At 40.6% G+C, this 19506-nt stretch overlaps 3 protein-coding genes across 5 annotated transcripts in view; 1 reads left to right on the top strand and 2 right to left on the bottom strand.

Moving 5' to 3' along the window:
* LOC131234864 (amino-acid permease BAT1 homolog) overlaps positions 1-1360 on the top strand; it is a 38323-nt gene extending 36963 nt beyond the window's left edge. For all 3 annotated transcript variants that reach the window (XM_058231850.1, XM_058231851.1, XM_058231852.1), the window contains one exon: positions 1010-1360. In XM_058231850.1, the coding sequence (XP_058087833.1) occupies positions 1010-1357 (348 nt within the window). In that variant the 3' untranslated portion in view covers positions 1358-1360. The remainder of the gene's footprint in view (positions 1-1009) is intronic.
* Positions 1361-4148: 2788 nt separating this feature from the next.
* LOC131234730 (E3 ubiquitin-protein ligase ATL23-like) lies at positions 4149-4788 on the bottom strand. The gene has a single exon (XM_058231668.1). It carries the CDS (start codon positions 4730-4732, stop codon positions 4361-4363), a length of 372 nt encoding a protein of 123 aa, XP_058087651.1. The 5' UTR covers positions 4733-4788; the 3' UTR covers positions 4149-4360.
* A 4049-nt stretch (positions 4789-8837) lies between these two features.
* LOC131235652 (two-component response regulator ORR21-like) lies at positions 8838-16257 on the bottom strand. Its single transcript, XM_058232923.1, has 6 exons — positions 15978-16257; positions 14937-15089; positions 14454-14849; positions 14039-14115; positions 12194-13201; positions 8838-8918 (listed from the first exon to the last, which is right to left on the bottom strand). Exons 1-6 carry the CDS (start codon positions 16123-16125, stop codon positions 8838-8840), a joined length of 1863 nt encoding a protein of 620 aa, XP_058088906.1. The 5' UTR covers positions 16126-16257.
* Between the last annotated feature and the right edge of the window lie 3249 nt (positions 16258-19506).

Consider the following 19506-nt stretch of genomic DNA (forward strand, 5'->3'; position numbering starts at 1 on the left):
TTCTTCTCAAGTATCGAAACCATCAATCCGTTCAGGTCCAACCGTTCGAACCTGGGACTGTCTACTTAAATTACAATAATAAAGAATGACAAATGAACAAATTAGACATCCAAAATGCCTCCGTTGTCATGGCATTTTAGGTTTGATATTCATCAATGAAAATGTTTACTTTTAAAGAAGGGGCATTCTCTGGTGGCACCTGCACCACTGTAAGCTTACAGTGGTACTGGGCAGATGTGAGGTCCAATGATGCATTCATACAATCCAACCATCCATACGATACATTACCTCAGAAAACCTCTGGAACCCAAAAATCAGATGGGCCACAGCACAGGGAACATATTGAGGGGAAATGGCCACCCTTGATTAGGTGGGTCCGACAAAGTTACAAAGAGGGTTGAAGAAACTTGATTTTTCATAAACGTTCCTAAAATTTTCACCCATAACTCATTACCTATTGTGCACATGTACTTTTAATTGACAAAGCACCCATGTCAGTCACTTCTGGATTTGGGAACAAACACTTCTAGTGCAGTCCCGGATTCCGACACCTACCCGTATTCGTATAGCTTCGATATAACCTTCTATTCATACCAGTGGCCATGATGAATGCCCTTCATCATGAGCTCAGATTGAGAATTTGTACAATATGTCCAGGTTTAAAGTTTGTACAGTGGGGCCCAGTAATCCAAACAGTTCATATGATGGGCCTCTCTCTAATGGCCCTGCCACAAAATTGCCCCAGATTGGAAGATCCTCGCTATAGAAGATTTGGCCTTTATTCAGTTGATTGACTACTATTGCTGTTTTTTGTATGTTGACCATCCATTTGCTTTGGGCCATCTATTGAAGTGTTCAGTTTTTTTAAATATGAGATATTTTAGTCAATAAGCCACATAAAATGGGCCCATCATATCAATGGTTTGGGTCACCAAAGTACTGTTCTACTTAATACTATCTTGTTTTCTTTTTATAGACTCGCTGACTAACTGCGTCGTTCTTATTTCAGTCTCTCGGAAGCTTAGTGGCGTTCCAGGCAATGGTTTCAATTGCAACAATCGGGCTCTACATTGCATATGCGCTGCCCATCTTCTTTAGGGTGACACTGGCCCGCAAGCATTTCATTCCAGGCCCATTCAATCTGGGCCGCTATGGTGTCTTGGTCGGTTGGATCGCAGTCCTATGGGTGGTAACAATCACAGTTCTATTCTCTCTGCCCGTTGCATACCCGATCACTAAGGACACTCTCAACTACACTCCTGTCGCTGTCGGTGGCCTCCTCATCCTCACCGTTTCATCATGGATACTGAATGCCCGACACTGGTTCAAGGGTCCAATAACTAATATAGATGACTGATTGGAAATTTATGGTGATGGAAAATGTATTCTGCAATTATTCCCCACCCCCCCCCCAACAAATTGTTGAATGTGAAAAGAGAAATGTCAAATGGTTTATATTCTGCGTACATATGCAGGCCACCCCATGAGTGGACTAGCCTGACCTTTGCACTAGTGTTGTGTTCGAGGTGGACCCCACCTGATAACTTTCTCAGATCTTGCACACGTTGGCCCATTGTCTTCAAAAGGAACACACCAAACTACATGAGAAACTGAGAAGTGGAATCCGGTGCATTAGTGTTTAAGGGTGGCAATGGGTCCAGCCGGTGTGTGCCGGTTAACATCTAAGGCAGTTTTGGGCCCCAAGCTAAATAGCTGGTGTCGGAAAATTTGGCTCGTTTAAGCAAATGGGTTGGGTTCAGATTGAAATTTTGCTAACCCGACCAGCTCATATAGCTTATCAATGGGTTGCACCAGATGATCGTACCCTACTCGGCCCAAAACTACGTGATGAATACAAATGATGCATGTATGTTTACACAGGCAATGATCAGCGATGAGTAGGATGTGTGTCCTTATTACATTCTCAAACCAGAGTGTGTTGGGTCAGGTGGGGTTGAACCTGATTCAGTTACAATTAAATGGCTTGGGTCAGGTTGGGCTCAGGCATGAGGGATTTTAAATGGGTTGGGTCGTGCCATAGCTTAATGGGTTACAGGTTGGGTTCAGACCAGAATTGGTGTTTTGTAGACGGGTTGGGCTCAGGCTGACACTGACACAACGAAACCCGACACAATGCCAAAATTAAAGATCAACGGCTCACCGTGATGTAAGGGTTTTATCCGCACTGTTCATTCCTTTTGTCTGATTATTTTAAGGCATGATCCCAAAAATGAGGCAGGTCTATAGTTCCAGTGTAACACAAAAGGAAGCTGTGGCGATAATGTCATCCACCGTTGAAACACTTCTAGGGGCTACCGTGATGTTTTTATTACCATCCAACCGATCCGTATCCACATCTATGGAACGATAGGTGCCTTAATCAAATCCCACCACATCCCAACAACTTATCGGGTAGTTTCATCTCTGACACTGACACCAACACGTGGCCCAATCAAATCCCGCAACATCCGAACGCTACCCAAACTATAGGTGTCACCGTGACAATGGGCGGCATCAAATTGTTTATCTTTATTAGTGGAATGTGTCCCATCATATTAATTTTAGATGTGATGCTTCGTAGTCTCAATCTTAGATAATGCCGAAAGATATAAAGTATAGGTAGTGATTATAAAACAAGAAAAGTTGGGTAATATGTGTTATTTTTGTTGAATGATAAATATTATGCTGAATTTTTGTTATTGAAATGTTGTTGACAGTGTATCAATACATATTACGGGACTCAACACTTCAACCCTCCCTAGCAAACGCAGGTTAGAACTCGCACCGAAACATGCTCAAGGCTTATTTGGCCAGGTGGATTAGGTGGTATTAGATGAGATGGTATTTATAATCCTATGCAATATAACTGGTTGACATGTTTAAAATGGAGGATGAAATCATTTTGAGATTGGTGCCCAAAAACCGTGGTTATGGGTGGAATTTTGTCATCCCTAGTTGATTCTTCGAATCCTACCTCTACGAGTTGTAAGGGAAGGGGCCTCCACTCGTGGGTCCCAACTTGATGTGTATGTTTCATCTGAATTGTCCATCCAATTTCCCATTCAGTTTTATCCTTAAAATCCAAAAATGAAGTCTATCTTCATCTTAAGTGGGCCACAAAGATCGAAAAACTCCTACCTTACACTCACATGCATAGAATTTTATAATGGGTTTCTACTTATGGGACCCATAATGAGGTAACTGTTAAATCCACACCATCCACCTCTTTAATTAGGCTATTTTGACCAATGGAACCAAAAATCAAACTGATCCAACCATTAGTGGACCACACTATAGGTGACGGTGGGTTAGTAAGACCCACTCAGGAGGTGGGGTGGGGTGTTCCACTCATGACCCCACCATGATGTATATGATATATCTACACTATACACCACCGGTTTCTCTATATTATTTTAGGCCATGGGCCAAAAAATGAGGCAGATTCGAGTTTCAAGTGGCCACACAGAGGGAAATGAACTCCTACGGTTGAAACCTTTCAAGGCTCTCTATGGGGTCCCTGATCATCCAAACCAGTCAAAGTTAGGATCCATAAGATCCGCTCGAGCTAACTTACTTGGTGAACGAGTCGGATTGTCCAAATGGAGCCCACCTTGATGGTGACACAAAAAAATATATAAAATAATTTATACATTTGCAATCCCATAATTTCTCTTTCTCAAACCGGATTTGGCTCCAAACCCCCTTATAGAAGTTACTCCCATATCTTCCAAACATGCCATTTAAAAGCATGGGATACACCCAATCCAGAGATAATACCGTACACATGCATTTAATACTACTTTTTTAATTCCATCCAGCTTAATCCCACCTAAGGCACGTGGCCAAACGAGGCCCTTAGTAAGAGTGGACGGATGCATATTTGTTGCATGACTGACCATATGCTTTCATACCATGTCATCACTACTTTCTGTAAAAGCTGAAGCCGTCTTAAGGCCTATCAATGTATATAATTAAATGCAAAGGTCTATGAGCTTCATTTTTTGGATTCGTATTTTAAAATGATGTGTGAAAAGGGATCGACTGTGTGTGTGTGTGAAGAGTCGGACCTTGCAACGTTAGAACCGATTACTTCCTTTGGGATATAAGGATTCCATCATAAACTATAGGATCATCACTATAAAAAGGAGAGATTTTAAAATACATTAAAATTATGTATTCTAAATAGCTTAGAAGTAAATAATAATAATAATAATAATAATGGAGTAACATTTACAAAATCAAGTGTACGCTTGGCACCAAACGATACCCTAAAGATAAAATCATGCATCGCGCCAAACCGATAACATAAAACTCGAAAGCAGTCAAAATCCCCAAAATCAAAAAGGCAGAAAAAAGAAAATTAGCGATTCTGCGGGCATTCCATTGCAGGAATCCCAAGCGTCGATCTACAAATAGGACAAACCGGTTTCTTCGAAAGCCACGTGTCAGCACAGTGGACATGGAACGCATGATTACAGGCCGGAAGAACGCGTGCAACTTGCCCTCTCTCGATCTCGTCCAGGCACACTGCGCACTCCGTCCCTTCAACCACGCCTTCGCTCCTCGGCAGCTTCTGTAGATCCGACTCCGATAACCCCTTCGGATCTTTCTGCGGGTACCCAATTCCGCCTGTTCTCCTCAGGGAGCACCATAGCAATACCAGGTAGATGACAAAGATGGCGGCCATGCCGGCGCACGGTAGAACTATGAAGAAGAAGATGCGAAGAAACATTACTGGCGCTGATGCGTATTAGGCACCAAGCGTACAGTAGCGAATGTGGCGCTTTTTTAATCTTGAGGTGTCGATATTATACCGTGCTCGAGGAGATTATGGCGTATGATACAGTCGCGGATCCTTCTTTTGGGTATTTTCCTCAATCTGAGCCGTCCAAATTGTGGGGCCCAATATGAAAGAGACCAAACCCAATAGATAAAATGAAGAAACGATACCAATGCTAAAAACATTCAACGGTTCAGATTCAATATGATAATTTCTACAAGTAGAACGGCTTGCATGCTTCCGTGGAAGTAATTTTTGTATTGTTACCAACTTGTGCCGATGATCTGAACGGTTTGCATAGACTTATATGCATACTCATGATGTGACGTGTATGTTATACGATGCTCTAGCAAAACATGGGATAAATTTCCTTTTTAGGAAGAAGTTTTCAACCGTGCGCTCACTGTTTCCCGTGCCGTGATCTACATAAAGCGGTTTTTGCTAGCGACGCCGCCACCAGCCGTGGCTAGTGGTCGGTGCTATGTGGACCCCACTATGATGTATGTGTTTTATCAACGCCGTCCATCCATTTTGAAAGATAATTTTAGGGCTTATTCCAAAAAATGAGTTATATATAAATCTCCGGAGGACCACACCATGGGAAAACAGTAGCAGTTGAATGTCCACCGTTAAAAACCTCCTAGGTCCCACTGTAATGGTTATTTGACATCTAACCTGTTGATTAGTTCATACAGACTTGGATGAAGGGAAAAAATATATATCAGCTTGATCCAAAGCTTTTGTGGTCCCCAAGAAGTTTTTAATGGTAGGAGTTCAATCAACACTGTGCGGTCCACTTGAGACTTGGATCAACCTCATTTTTGGGCTCATAACATAAAATGATCCTGAAGATTGGATGGACGGCATGGATGAAACAAATACATCATGTCGGGGCCCACAAAGCACCGACCACTAGCCATTGGCTAGCGGCAGGGGAGTAGCCAATCCCTTTCCCTCAGTTTTGGGCTCGTGACGGATGGACTGTGTGGATAAAACATATGCATCACCGGGCGGGGGGGGGGGGGGTACAGAGTCGGGAAAGGCTAGATTTGTATGTGTCCATTAAGGCTAGTGGGGCGCATATGATGAATGGACTGAATGGAGTATACAAAATAGAGTAGGCAGCATACAAAGCCTGAAAATTTTTAATAGTGGGAATCCCCATCACAGCTGTTCCCTGTGCCTTGATCCACACGTGTTTTGGATGGAATTGATTTTTTGGATATTGAGTGAACATGAAGGGGCAAAAGTTATGGACGGAGTGGATGTGATCCTCACATCACGGTGGGTCCCACACACAGTATGCTTATTCCAAAACAAAAAAACGTTGCAACTGGCCTCCGCTTCGGAAGCGGAGTGCCTGTGGAACGGAAACGGATGGGCTACTCCCCTGCCGCCAGCCCGTGGCTGGTGGTCAGCGTTCTGTGGGCCCAACATGATGTATTTGTTTCATCCATTCCGTTAATCCATTTTTAAATATCATTTTAGCACTTTATTCCAAAAATATGAGGGATATAAATCTCAGTTGGATCACACCACAAGAAAACGATAGTGATTGGATATCCACCGTTTTAAATCCTCCTAAGTTCCATCCACCATTTAAATCCTCCTAAGGCCCCTGTACTGTTTATTTGACATCTAATCTGTTGATTAGGTAATGCAGACCCAAGATGAAGGGGAAAAACAAAGATCATCATGATCCAAAACTTTTATTGCCCCCAAAAAGTTTTTAATGGTCAACGTTCATTCAACACTGTTTCCTGTAATGTGGTCCACTTGAGATTGGGATATACATAATTGTTTTTGAAATATCATAAAATGATATATAAAAATAGATGGACAGCATGAATGAAACACATATATTATGATGGGGCCCACACAGCACCGACCTCCAGCCAGCCATTGGCTGGTGGCAGGGGGAGTAGCCAATCCTTTTCCCTGTCGAACCCGCCACGGGGATATCCCTGTGGCATGACGTGGCTCAAGCTGTGGACCTACCATGTTGCATGTGTTTTATCCCCGCCGTTCATCCGTTTTTTTAGGTTTATTTTATACATGAGCGCAAAAATGATGGAGATCTAAAGTTCAAGTGGACCACACAGGAAATTCCCTAAGAGTGATAAGCGACACCTTTTGAAGAGTTGGAGGTCAAAGACTATAGTGTGTGGTGGTTGATACTACCCGTTATGTTGTGGCAACTCAGCCATGGGCCATGACACACATGCGTGCCAATCTTGATCGTACACACAGTGGCCATCGTTGTGAATCAACCATAGCCGTAAAACTTGCATTCATCAAACTGTTAGAAATAAGATGATTAGCTGTCCAAGTTCAGATAGCTAAGATTGTTTGATCAGCCATCCACATATGGACCTATAAATTAGACGGTTCAGATTGGCATACACGTGTATGCCTCATATACGTTGGATGCCAGGCTTGTGCTGGGGCCGAGATCTGTCCAAGACAAGACTACAAAGTAAGACATACGCCTCAGCCGGCTTGGGTCATGATGGCCATGGGTGCAAGATCTGGGTTGTACCATGCATGATAATGACAAATAGCCTTGAAACTCCAAACACCCTGAGCTGAAACCACCGATCTCAGGCCTGCCCATGGCCTCCTACAGATAGCCTGAAACGGGTGCCATTAGTAAACAGGCTTAAATTTTAAGCTGCGGACCCTGTGTAATACTTTAATTGATAGGGAGTGGACCGCTGACACTTTAATTGGTAGCAAGGCCCTGTGTAATACTTCTATTAGGTGGATCCTCCATCGGACCCTATTTTATATTCATATGGGATTGTTTACCTTGTAGCCTAGTACTCCTCAGCCGCACAACAGAGTGATCCAGACCGTTCATCAACTAGACCTTTTTGTTGGGCCACGTGTAAAATATCTCACTGATTTAAGATAAACACTATCCATGCATAAGAGTTGAAATCCGGACCCTTTTTTTCAACTCACCTTATTATGGTTGACAAGGAACTCAGATAAGTTGAGAATCTGCAATCTGGTCCATCTATGAGACCTTATGGATGGATGGTCAAGATCATGACGTGGCAGGTGGGGATGTTGGATCAGGACTGCCTGTCTACGTTGGTCCTGCCCAAGGATGGCCTGTAAACGAATCTAGAATGAAATAAAAGTCAGTCGTAGACTAATATCAACCATAGTTAAAAACAGTCCATTTGATTATTCTATTTTCCATTAGGTACAACACTCATTGCATCTGATAACATGCAAATATCACACTAATCTGATCATCTTAACCATCTAATCAGTGGCCTCTAATATGGATGGTCAAGATCATTTATACAAAATTATGTGTAACCAACAATTCGATCCATCTATTTGATAGTTTCCATCATGTCTAAATAATCGCTATAAGTTATATTACTCCTAGTTGCATATAGTTACAGTGGAGCGCTTGAACTGTGCTAGACCGTTCATTAGGTCCAACGAACATTTTGTAGTTTACCATGCGAATCTGACAAATATCAACCGTTCAATGAATGGTCATTCATTTGGATGATCAAGACCATAATAGATTTCTTATGATTCTATAGAATCGCTTTTATTAGGCAATCATAGCCATCCCATCCATGGCCTGGAAAAAGGTCTGCTTATAGCTAATAAATTCAAATCAAGGAAGGATCGGATCATCCAATCAGTGCAGTTTTTGCATGGAAGCCTAAGTATGTCCTGGGCTCAATGGACAGTTCAGATCGATTGATTGGAGTGTCTAACTGAGCTTATGCAACTAGGAGCACTATAACTTATAATGTTATGAAAGTGTTCTATGATCTGATTAAAGCTACTCTTAAGTAGTAAGCATTCTCTTATAAGGCTACATAAAAACCAGACTGCAACAACATCCAAGCAATATAAAACAGTATCGAGTCTTCTTGCAAGATCAAATAACTTATTAAGAGATTGAGCTTGAGTGAACTCCTTCATAGCTTCCTCACAAATCCATCCTATTACAGCCATCCATCGGGCCCCATTTGGGATGTAGAACTTGCAACCATGGCGACATGCTTTTGGATGTCTATCGAATTCACTCGATCCGATTGCCGTCGTCCAACTGAAATGAGCTGATGTCAAAGTCGGGCTCCATGAGCTCGGCCACATCTTGTACCTGCATTCACCAAATTAATTAATCTATAGTGGAAATTTTTGACAATGTCGTAATTCATTTGTTAATTGATCATATAAAAACATATAAATATGCGTCTAATCTAACTGCATGAAGATGATTGGGTGGCTTAGTACATTTATAAATATGATACACCTAGAGGTTTTGCTAGGATACATTTGGTGGTATCCTATATTATCTTCCTATTAGCCCAACCTGAACAGTGGTTGGGTTGGGCATGAGTTGAAAATCCTCTAGCTGACCCTCTAGCTGACCTAGGTTGGGCTGATTTGGGTCCAGCCCTTGGGCAACCTCACCTATCTACAGCCCAACCTTATATGTAATATATATATATATTATGACTAATATTTATTGATCTCTAATTTGTGTTAGGCCCCTTACATTCTTAGCTCTTTGTTGAACATTTCTCACCAGTGTTTTAAATAGCGGTAGCGTAATGCGTAGTGCTTAGCCATCTATAGCATGTAGCGCTCACCCAAGGGTTAGGTTGGAAATTGGGCTAACTCTTCTAAAGGTTGCTTGGGTTGACCCTCAACTGAACCCAACACAAATCACCCAAGTTGAATCCCTAGTCCAATAGAAATGCATTAAGATGTATTCTAGAAGACATGCCTAAATATTTGTGCAAGCTTACATGAAAGAAAATTAGCAAACATACTCGAGCATAATCCAATTATAGCTGTGAATATGCATGGTTAGTACATTTAAATATATTCGTATGTACTGATTAAGATGTATGATGCAAGTAGCTGTTCGCTACTTTTTCCTCTGCAAAGCATTTTGTCGTTTCACTTCTTTAATGTAATAGGTAGCCTCTCTTACGAATCATTGTTTTTTATGAATAGCCCGCACCAAGGCATAGTATGAGAGAGAACCCATGTAACAAAGGCTTTATAAAGCCACATGAAGACATTGCCCAGCTCATGTTAATACATGAGCCCAATAACAAATTGATCTAAAACTCAAGTAGGCCACATTACCCCAAAATTTTCAGGAGCTTCAAATTAGATTTTTGAGAAATTGGAATTCCTGGACCATTCATCAGGTGGGACCGTACTGTTAAAGTGTAAGGCCAGTCCGCTCATCACGTGGGAGACGTGAGTTGATGGGTCACTTCTTGTTTTTAATTTATTTACTCAAGCATGATTAACCTGATGCTATCACTCCTTTTAGCCTGATAATATTCTTTTTTATTTTGATTATACAAACTGTATATAAGTATGATTTCCTAACCAAATGAATGGTGGACAAACAAGTGACTCTTAAAATGGGAAATGGGAAATATACATATTCAACAAACATATATATCCACAATTTATATATGATTTATGGTAAAATATTTACAATTTTTAATTGTATTAATTAATAAATTTAATTTAATTATACTTTAGCTTTTACAAGATTTCCCTATATAATTTTAATTTTTAATTTTAATTCCCTGTTACTATCTCTTAATCACTTTTATATTTGATTTTAGTGGTATTTTAGGATTTTAGTTGGAAAATGTCCACTACTATATATGACTGAAATATTGGAGAAAGCTTAAAAGTTAATATCTATTAATATTTACTTTTAGATGTTTATTTCAAAATCATATTTGTTGAACAATCCTAACCTTTGATTCATGGACGCTTGTCCATTCCAAAAGGATTGTTGGAGATATTCAATTTTAACCGTCAAATATATCTTCACTAATCAGATAATCAAGTGCCATTTTTTTTATTAAAATATATCTTTATTAATTTATTATATAAGATTAGAACTAGGTCTTGTCAAACTTCACCAAGTTAGGGAGGTATGTGGACTTCACCCGCCTTCGTGTGTTGATGTTCTCAGCCATTGGAGCGGTACATTCGAATGGCTAGATCATGGATAACCCATTGCCCATAAGCCAATTCGGAAAGTTCCACTACTGGGTGCCTACAACTTCCATTTATTGGATGGTCAGTATAAGCATTATAGTCTAAAATTGCATTGACCGTCCAATTGATGGATACTTTTTGCATGGGTGTAGACGTTCTAGTGTAGCTGGATTTTGGCCAATGACCAATCCAAGAGATGGACAGTCCTGTGGACGGACCAGATCAATGATCACATTCCCTGATGAGTGCTAGTAAAGGTGGGTGAACGCTAACATACTTCACCATCATGGTCTGACAAAAATCCAAAAGCATATAAACATGAATAAATTCACATGAGCATGCATGGGTTAGTTGGTACATTTTGGGACGTGTATAGTTTCATGGATTGCTATAGGACATCCACGTAAGCATGGTAATATGTATGCACGCATGCATTTGGACCGGTATGTGCATGCTGGCATGAGAGTTTAAAAACTTGTGAATACCTCTCCTTCTCTTGAAAATCTTTTAAAATAATGGGAGGAAATTTTTTCTATTTTGAGATAATTCCATTTATTTCATCCTCAAGAGGCAATGGACTGGGATCCTCTACAACACCTTGCGTGGGTAAAATCCAGTCCGCCCATCAGGTTTTATACTTGAGCCCTAGACAGTGGAGAAAATTTTCAGGCAGATGCACAACTAAGGTGGGCCACACTATGGAGAAAAATGGGGATTGGATGCCAACCGTAGGTTTTTGTGTGGAGCCACCATGGTGTGTATCATTCATCAAACTCGTTTATAAGGTATAAATCACTAGGAGGAAGTGAATGTACAAAAATCAACACCATCATAGGGGTTTTAGTAGCGATTTTACATTGTTCCCATTGGTGTATCGGCTGAAATTTTACATGAACAATTCAAATAAGACTTATCACCTGATGGACGGAGTGCATGTACATTCACAGTATGGTGGGCCCCACAGCCCTGGGGTGTTTTACGCACAGTGTAAAACAGATGTGGTAAAGGGATTTCGGACGAGAGATATGTGAGAAATGCAATGATGGGCTTTCAAAATGGACCCCCACAGCTCAAAAATCCGTCCGTCCGTCGGTCAGGCGGTGGGCCTCACCGCCTGTAGGCCACAGCCCAAAAATTAAGACCTTCTGGTCATTTGGTTTTGCCACACATGTAAGTAGAGATGGATAGTTAAAATCACTGACCAGTAGTCCACACTCATCCTTCATGTGTGACCCACCTAAAAATCAGACCACCTGCATTTCAACACCAAATGAGCAGTGGGGCCCACCAGTTGCAAGACCCAGATCACCCAGGCACTGGAAACATTGGCATGCGTGGGTGAGCACCCATATAAAAGTTATTAGTATTACTAAAAACCTCCATTAAATCACTGACCTGATGTTTGAAAACCAAATCTCCAAGATCACCTTCATCAAACTGAGGTATGAATGAGCTGTTGGCAAATGGTGAATTCTTCAAAACATCTGGTAACAGGCTATCACTCTCCGTTGGCTTCGTAAAACTCCCACTTGCAAAATCATTCTGTTGTTGGATCTGATCACTGAATCTTCTTGGCAACTGATTGGTGTTTGCAAACCTGCCGAGAGAGGCCACCCCTTGATTAGCATAACCCAAGTTTGATCCACTATTAATCTCATTAATCAGATTATTACTCCAATTGGTATTATTCGATGCTTCAGCGATTGGCCCAGCCTGAGTTAGCCCATATAGACCACCGGTGCTTGTAAGCCGAAGCCCGCTGTAATTACTGCCTGAATTAGAAGGTGGGGGTTGGCAGCGGGCGGCAAACGATCCTGAATTGCCGATACTCGAAAGGTGGCCTTGAATGCTCGGCATGCTGAAGTTATCGAGTGGACCATTGCTGAGGAGTCCTGACTGCGACTGTTGTGGCTGATGGACCATCTGCATTGTTTCACTGCTAAGAGGCAATGGGCCCACTCTCATCTGATGTGTGACCAGCCCACGTCCAATTGAGCTTCCATCGCACTGCTGCATGAGATGAGATTGTTTTGGATCTATACTACTACCACCAGGCAGCACTTGGTGGAAGTTCCCTTGGCCGTCAATCATCGGTGAGCCGTACCTTAATCTAGCCATGGTGGTGTTGTTGTTTTGTGCTTCTTGATTGATCAATTGCATCTGATCAATGGATGGAGTGGGAGCATTGGGATTTTGCATGCGTCCTGCCAGCAGTGGCGATAGTCCCATCAGGTTGCGATGATCTGAGAATTGGGGATGGCCCACCTGATCTTGGAAATCAAAAATCAATTGGGGATGAATGGATCCGATGTTCGGTTTTTGTGGCCCACCAGAGAAAGAGCTAGACAGGCTGGAGTGGGATCGCTTTGCATCATTCAGCCTTCGTAACAACAGACGGTATTTCTGCAATCAAACGTTTAAAACTGTCATGTAAATCGAAAAAATAAACTTTGTAACAAAGACAAGATAGAACTGTCTTGTAAATTGAAAAAATAAACTTAGGGCCCGTTTGGATACCAGCAAATAAGTTACTTTTTCTACTTATTACAGTAGATAAGTAACTTATTTCAGATAAGTAAGTTTGGTTTATGATTAGTTATAAGTAACTTTTTATTTAAAAGTACTTAATCAATACAGTTAATTTTTTTAAAGCTTTTCTACTAATTTTCATAAGTTGCTGAAGAGAGGCATAGGAGAGACAAATGAGAATAAGAATGCTATTTACAAAACATACTTATCTTCTCAATTAGTAGAAACTACGATAAGCTACGTGTGGCATATAACTTATTGTAAACAACTTTTGATCCAAACACCCCCTTAGTTACATAAGGTGCAAAAGATGAAATCACAATCACCTTCATTCGTATTCAAATTGAAGAACTAGGCTCCACATTATGCAGAATAACGAAGTTAGGGCCTGTTTGGAAATGTCAAAATTCATGGAAATTAAATTCCATTTTCATGAATATGATATTTTTGTTGTTTGTATTGTAAAAAGTACTCCAGGTCTCTGTTGCCTTATCAACAGGTTGGATGGCCCTGATGAACGTGGGCTTTAGGAAGTTTCCAACAGTGGTCTCAATATCCTCACTTTCATTCTTTCAATTGATTCACCCATTGCACGAGCCATGAAATGGTAGAAACTACAGATAGATATCATTCGAATGAACCAAAAATCAAGATAGTAACCCTTCTCTAAAATTCATGAAAATGAAGAAATTGCAAGCATTGAATTCAAACCTGTAGATGGCTAGCGACATTTTCTCTTGTTAGACCTGGAACATTCATGAGCTCCAGTATTTTCTTCGGGACTGCCTCTGAATCCAAATAATGGAAAATAATAGAGGGTATGTGAGAACACATGAAACACAACAGGAGCTTAATAACAAGGGAAATCACTGCAGCTATCGTACATGTGGAGCTTGTGTATAGTGATCACTACCATCGATTTGGTGGGCCATTGCATGATCATGGACCGTATCCAATTTATGGTCTGAGAATGGGATTGTTAACACAAATGGCAGATTCATCCATGTGGTATCCCGCCAGATCAATGGTCATGATCACCATGTAGATTTACAGCATGCTAGGTAGAGATAGGTCATGTATCTCACGGATAATAAAATCAATGATCAATTTCAAGAAGGGATCTTACTATCAAACCCCAATTGATCAACGGCCTCCAGGAACTTGGTGTGAAGTGTCAAATGCCAAACCACTCGTGGCTTCTTCTGGGAAGAAGAATCCTCATCATTATCTTCCTCATCACAATCATCATTATCCTCAAGATCTTCCTCCTTCTTCCTCTTAGGCTGCTTGTAATTTCCTTCATTTACTGAAGATGCGCATTCAACCTCCTCCTCTGATGCCTTCTCAGAATCTTCGACACTGCCCGCTTGCTCGGTTTCCTTCGATGCAGACCTCTTCTTCCGAATGACATGCTGCCAAATGTTCTTGAGCTCATTGAAGGATATGGGTTTCATAAGGTAGTAGCAAGCTCCATGTTCAAGCCCTCTTACCGCCACCTTCACCGCCGTGTCAGCCGACATCACTTCCATTACAAGATCCAAGTCAATCAATTGTTTTCAGAGAAGAAACCCAAAAAAATAATAATTAAATTAAATTAGAAAACACTCACTAATCACAGGCAGGTCTAGTTCCAAGCCAACAAGTTCAAGAAGCTTAAACCCGTCCATGTCAGGCATGTGAACATCTGTTAGAACAAGATCAAACCTGTCTTTCCTCTCTCGGAGCATGGACAAAGCAGTCTTTGCATGTTCACATGTTGTAACTGAAAGTAAACCAATCAGACAATCTTTTAGAAAGAAATGCCCATGAACAAGATGAAACCGTAAAACCACCATCAATAGTCATAAAAATCAACCACTGAAAGTGCCTAATAAGGCATCTAAAACAGCCCATTGTTTCTCATACTGCTTAAATTTCAAAGGATTTGAATGAGAAAACATGCATAAGATCCTTAGAAATCACGATTTAATCCAGTCTACAAAAAGATTTAATCTAATGAAAGATTTCCATCAACACGATTTTTCTTCAATTATCTCTCTTAATCTTCATAACATACATCAAATAGAGATTAGTACGCATCTAAATGAAAAGGCCCACATCTTAATATAAGATTAAAAAAATAAAACAGTACCCGTGAACAAAAACTCCCTAATAGTACCAACTGCAGCAAACACTTACAAAAAAAAAAAAAAAACTAATTTTAAAACCATCATGAAACAAAGAAATCAACTCAAAAAAAAGAAAAAAAAGAGAGAGAGAGAGAGAGAGAGATATCAGTAGGCTCATATCAGTCATATTCAAAATGTTCATACCAAAACTTCAAAACCTATTTAAATAAATATTTAAAAAAAAAAGAAAAAAAAAAAAGAAAAGAAAATACCCCAGTGCCCAAAAAAACCATACATTCATACATGCCTGCACTCACACATGCCTGCACACATATATACATATTCAATTGCAGGTATGCAAAAAATATAAATATAAATTAAAATATAAAAAATTTAAATTTAAATTTAAAAAACTAAAACATGAGTAGAGAAAGAAGAAAAGGCTATACATGCAAGTCCTCAGCATGGACGGTCCTCATACCAAACATGAAAATGTCCCACACCCACAGAGACAGAGAGAGAGAGAGATCTAAAACTGATACCTTGATATCTACACGAGACAAGCTTCTCTTTCACGACCCTCAGGCAAGTCGGATCATCATCGACGACTAGAACTCGGAGACCGTCTGGGAACATTCCGGAAGGCGGCGACTCGCCTTCCTTTAGTTCCCCTTCTTTCCCGCTCTCCATCTGCCAAAGAATCCAAGTGATTTTCAAGAAAGAAGGAGAAGAAATCTTTCACTGCAGAAGTAGTGAAGAAAAATAGGAATAGAAAGATTCCATGCATGCAATTTTCCTTTATAAAGCAAAGACATCTTTATTACATAAGGAAGCTTTTATAGAGGGAAAAAAAAAACAGAGCTTGTAAAAAGAGTATGTATAACAAACTTACTATACAACGTGGTGTCTGGGGCCCGTCTTGATGTAAGGCCCACATTCAATCCATCCATAAGGGGTAACCTTCTTATTTCACCCTGCATCCCAAAAATAAGGTCGATCAAAAACAGAGGTGGGTCTCACCATATGGAATGGTTGGGATGGGATGCCACCGTCCAAACCTTCCTGATCATGTGTGGGGCTCAACGTGTTTTGTATATTCCATCCAATCCATTCATAAGGTATGGCCCACAAGGATGAATTGGATATACTAAAATTCAGGCCATTCCAGTATTCAGGTTGGTACACGATGTAATTTTATAGGTTTTACATTGTGTGGCCGAATTAGGAGAATAGACTAGATTTTTGGGGTATGCATATTACAGGAGGGAGCTCACGTGATGGACGGATTGGATGTGATAGGAAGATCATGATGGCCCCACACACGGCGTTGTAGATAAAGTTGTTCTAGCGACGTTAGATAGGAAGTTGCCTCGGATATATAAGATATTGTTAGAAATATATGTGATTTTGTAAGGAATGGGTTGATCGTGTAATACAATTACGCCCTAACCTTTCGGTGCGTGTAATTAGGAGAGTAGAAAATTACCAAAACTAACCTCGTGTTTGTTGGAATGGCAGAAATATCATTTTCGGGAAGCTGTGCCCAAGGAGAGAGATTGAAGGGGTTATTAACTGCACACGTGCCAAAGTGGAGCACTTGTGCGGGATCTGGGCCTTTCATCAGGTGGGTCCATCGAATGCTAGCCTTGACCCAAAACTCAGGCCGTTTGTACTCATTAGTGGTGGCACGTGTATGAGAAAGCTGGAAGGTTAAATTGTCCGTATGTATTTAACTACACACGTGCGGCAAACTTGATGGGCAGACCCTTCTTGGGAGCGGATTTGGCCAGATCGGGGTAACACCGAGTTCGGTCTCACGTTGGCGTATTTCATGTACATCCACTCCATCCAGCTGCCAGCTTGTTTTATGGCATGAGCCCAGAAATGAAGCAGATCCAAATCTCAGATGGACCACACGACAGGAAATAGTGATGATTGATTATTAAAAACTTCTCTTGGGCCAAAAAAGTTTTGGATCAAGCTGATATTTGTTTTTCCCTTCATACAGGTCTATGTGACCCTATCAACAGGTTGGATGGCAAATAAACATCAAGGTGGGCCCTAGGAAGTTTTCAAAGGTGAGCTTTCAATCATCACTGTTCCCTGTGGTGTGGTCCACCTGAAATTTGGATCTGTTACGTTTTTTGGGATAACTGGCAAAACGGATGGAAACACATACATCAAGGCCTGGCTGAATCCGCTCCCACCATTCTTGGGGTTTGTCCTGGTGGCCTCTTCTAGACAGGTGACTAAGATACCCACACGTGTGCCTTGTTAGCATGTGTACCAAAAATGTCGCCACTTCCATCTCCCCTCAACGCAAGTAGCCTCTTTTTTTTTTTTTTTACTTGGCGAGTAGCCTCATGAGTTGAGTGGACCACATTGATATCTGTCTCTTTTTATGTACACGGACACATCTGATGAGTGGCTAAGATCCACAAACGTGTGCCTTGTTGGAGAGTTTTCAAAATATCAGGGATATTTGTTGGACTGTGCACAAGTGGGCCCATAGCTTTTAGTAACCTGATCATCTATCTAATGGGGCCCACAAATGATGGTATGCTCCGAAATCTCCTTCGTTCAATAATCCTAATCTTTTATTCGATTGTACATTTTATGGCAGGGCCCATCTGAGCAACTGTCTGGACCGTTGAACCATGGGATCCACTTTTACAAAATGAAAATCCAATGGTACTACACATCCTCCAGTATTATTGAATGATTTCTCCTAATTCTATAGCTTGAGTACATTTTTTAAGAGAAGGCTATTTAACCTGAGTTTTGATAAGCTCACACGTGTGTACAAGGCAGCTACACGCCACACATGTGCCAACGGGTCTGCCTTTTGGTGTGTGCATAAGCATTTAAATCTTTCTTCCCTTAAATTAAGGACGGCATTTAAGTAGTAGATTTGGCACGAGTTTTACACCATGGCTGTCCAACTGGCATCAACCTTTTCTCCATTAGTTGTCTATTTTCTCTTGTATAAGCAATGGTAAAATAATTTTTTAAAAAAATAAAGAAAATACAATAATAAAGACATTATGATCATGCCTTAAGAGTCAATTGAAATAGGGAAGGATGTCTTGTAAATAGTGACATTTTGGTCTCATTCTGGCTTAGAGGTAGACAACCTCTGTTTCAACTTTAAGATTATCGGACCGAGTTTTCATGTGGTGTGCATATGTGTAAAGAACTAAAATTAAAGTAGAAAATATTCATGACATTTCCAAATTTGATGTTAACCCAAGGCGTGTCTTTTACTTACCTATCATAACCATCCAATCAATACACTATAAAATGGAGAGTCGAAATTGCTCGAGAAGAGGCACAATCAATTATTTAGCCACAACATCAAGTCCATGCCATCAATGCCATGGAATTAACTCATGAGATCATGTGAGAACCCTTTCGGAACTCATCCCATATTGTTATGTTTGCATGACATATAATCGTCCATGATCAAACACATCACCTCATAAAATCCCTTAGACCTAAAGATCACCTCAATCCAAAAATCAAATAGGCCACAGCAAAGTGAGAGGGGACATCTACCTTTGATTATTACCGAGAAACACCTAAGTAGGAAAAAAAAAAAAAACATAATTTTTTGCTTGACCCTTCATCCAAGCTAGGCGAAGGGTTTCTATGACTTAGATTGTATATATTCATCACATGGGATGGATTCTTAAAGGGCTCTCATGGGTCTGCATTGGAACCTTTTCTTAGGAGAAAATTTCTCAAAATATACATATATAGAATTGTGCTAGGCCCACCCGTCGTGTGTGCAATGAAGCTCATTTTATGTGTCACAAATGAGCCAGTATAGCATGAAAGGTTCAAGATACAGGACGCGTCAAAATGACACCATTATAATGATGCCCCTAGAGCAAGAATCCCGTTGATCCACTAATCATGTGGGCCACTAAAAAACAAATATATAACTGTTAAAAGCTTGGCTGAAATTTTCTAACCTATCCACTCGTTTCCAATATTTTAGGGCCCACATGCTAAGTGAATATAACCCTAATTAGTTGGGTTCAGGCTGTAATGATGATGACAATAATGTGT

This window comes from Magnolia sinica, chromosome 19, assembly GCF_029962835.1.
Source record: "Magnolia sinica isolate HGM2019 chromosome 19, MsV1, whole genome shotgun sequence".
NCBI lineage: Eukaryota > Viridiplantae > Streptophyta > Magnoliopsida > Magnoliales > Magnoliaceae > Magnolia > Magnolia sinica.

What these genes read in the sequence shown, in the direction of transcription:
- LOC131234730 (XM_058231668.1), bottom strand. Translation starts at nt 4,732, where the DNA reads ATGTTTCTTCGCATCTTCTTCTTCATAGTTCTACCGTGCGCCGGCATG.
- LOC131235652 (XM_058232923.1), bottom strand. Translation starts at nt 16,125, where the DNA reads ATGGAGAGCGGGAAAGAAGGGGAACTAAAGGAAGGCGAGTCGCCGCCT. An exon ending in TGATCAATTGGGGTTTGATA is followed by an intron (nt 14,116 to 14,453) that starts GTAAGATCCCTT and finishes ATTTGGATTCAG; the next exon opens with AGGCAGTCCCGAAGAAAATA. An exon ending in ATGTCGCTAGCCATCTACAG is followed by an intron (nt 13,202 to 14,038) that starts GTTTGAATTCAA and finishes GTTTGATTGCAG; the next exon opens with AAATACCGTCTGTTGTTACG.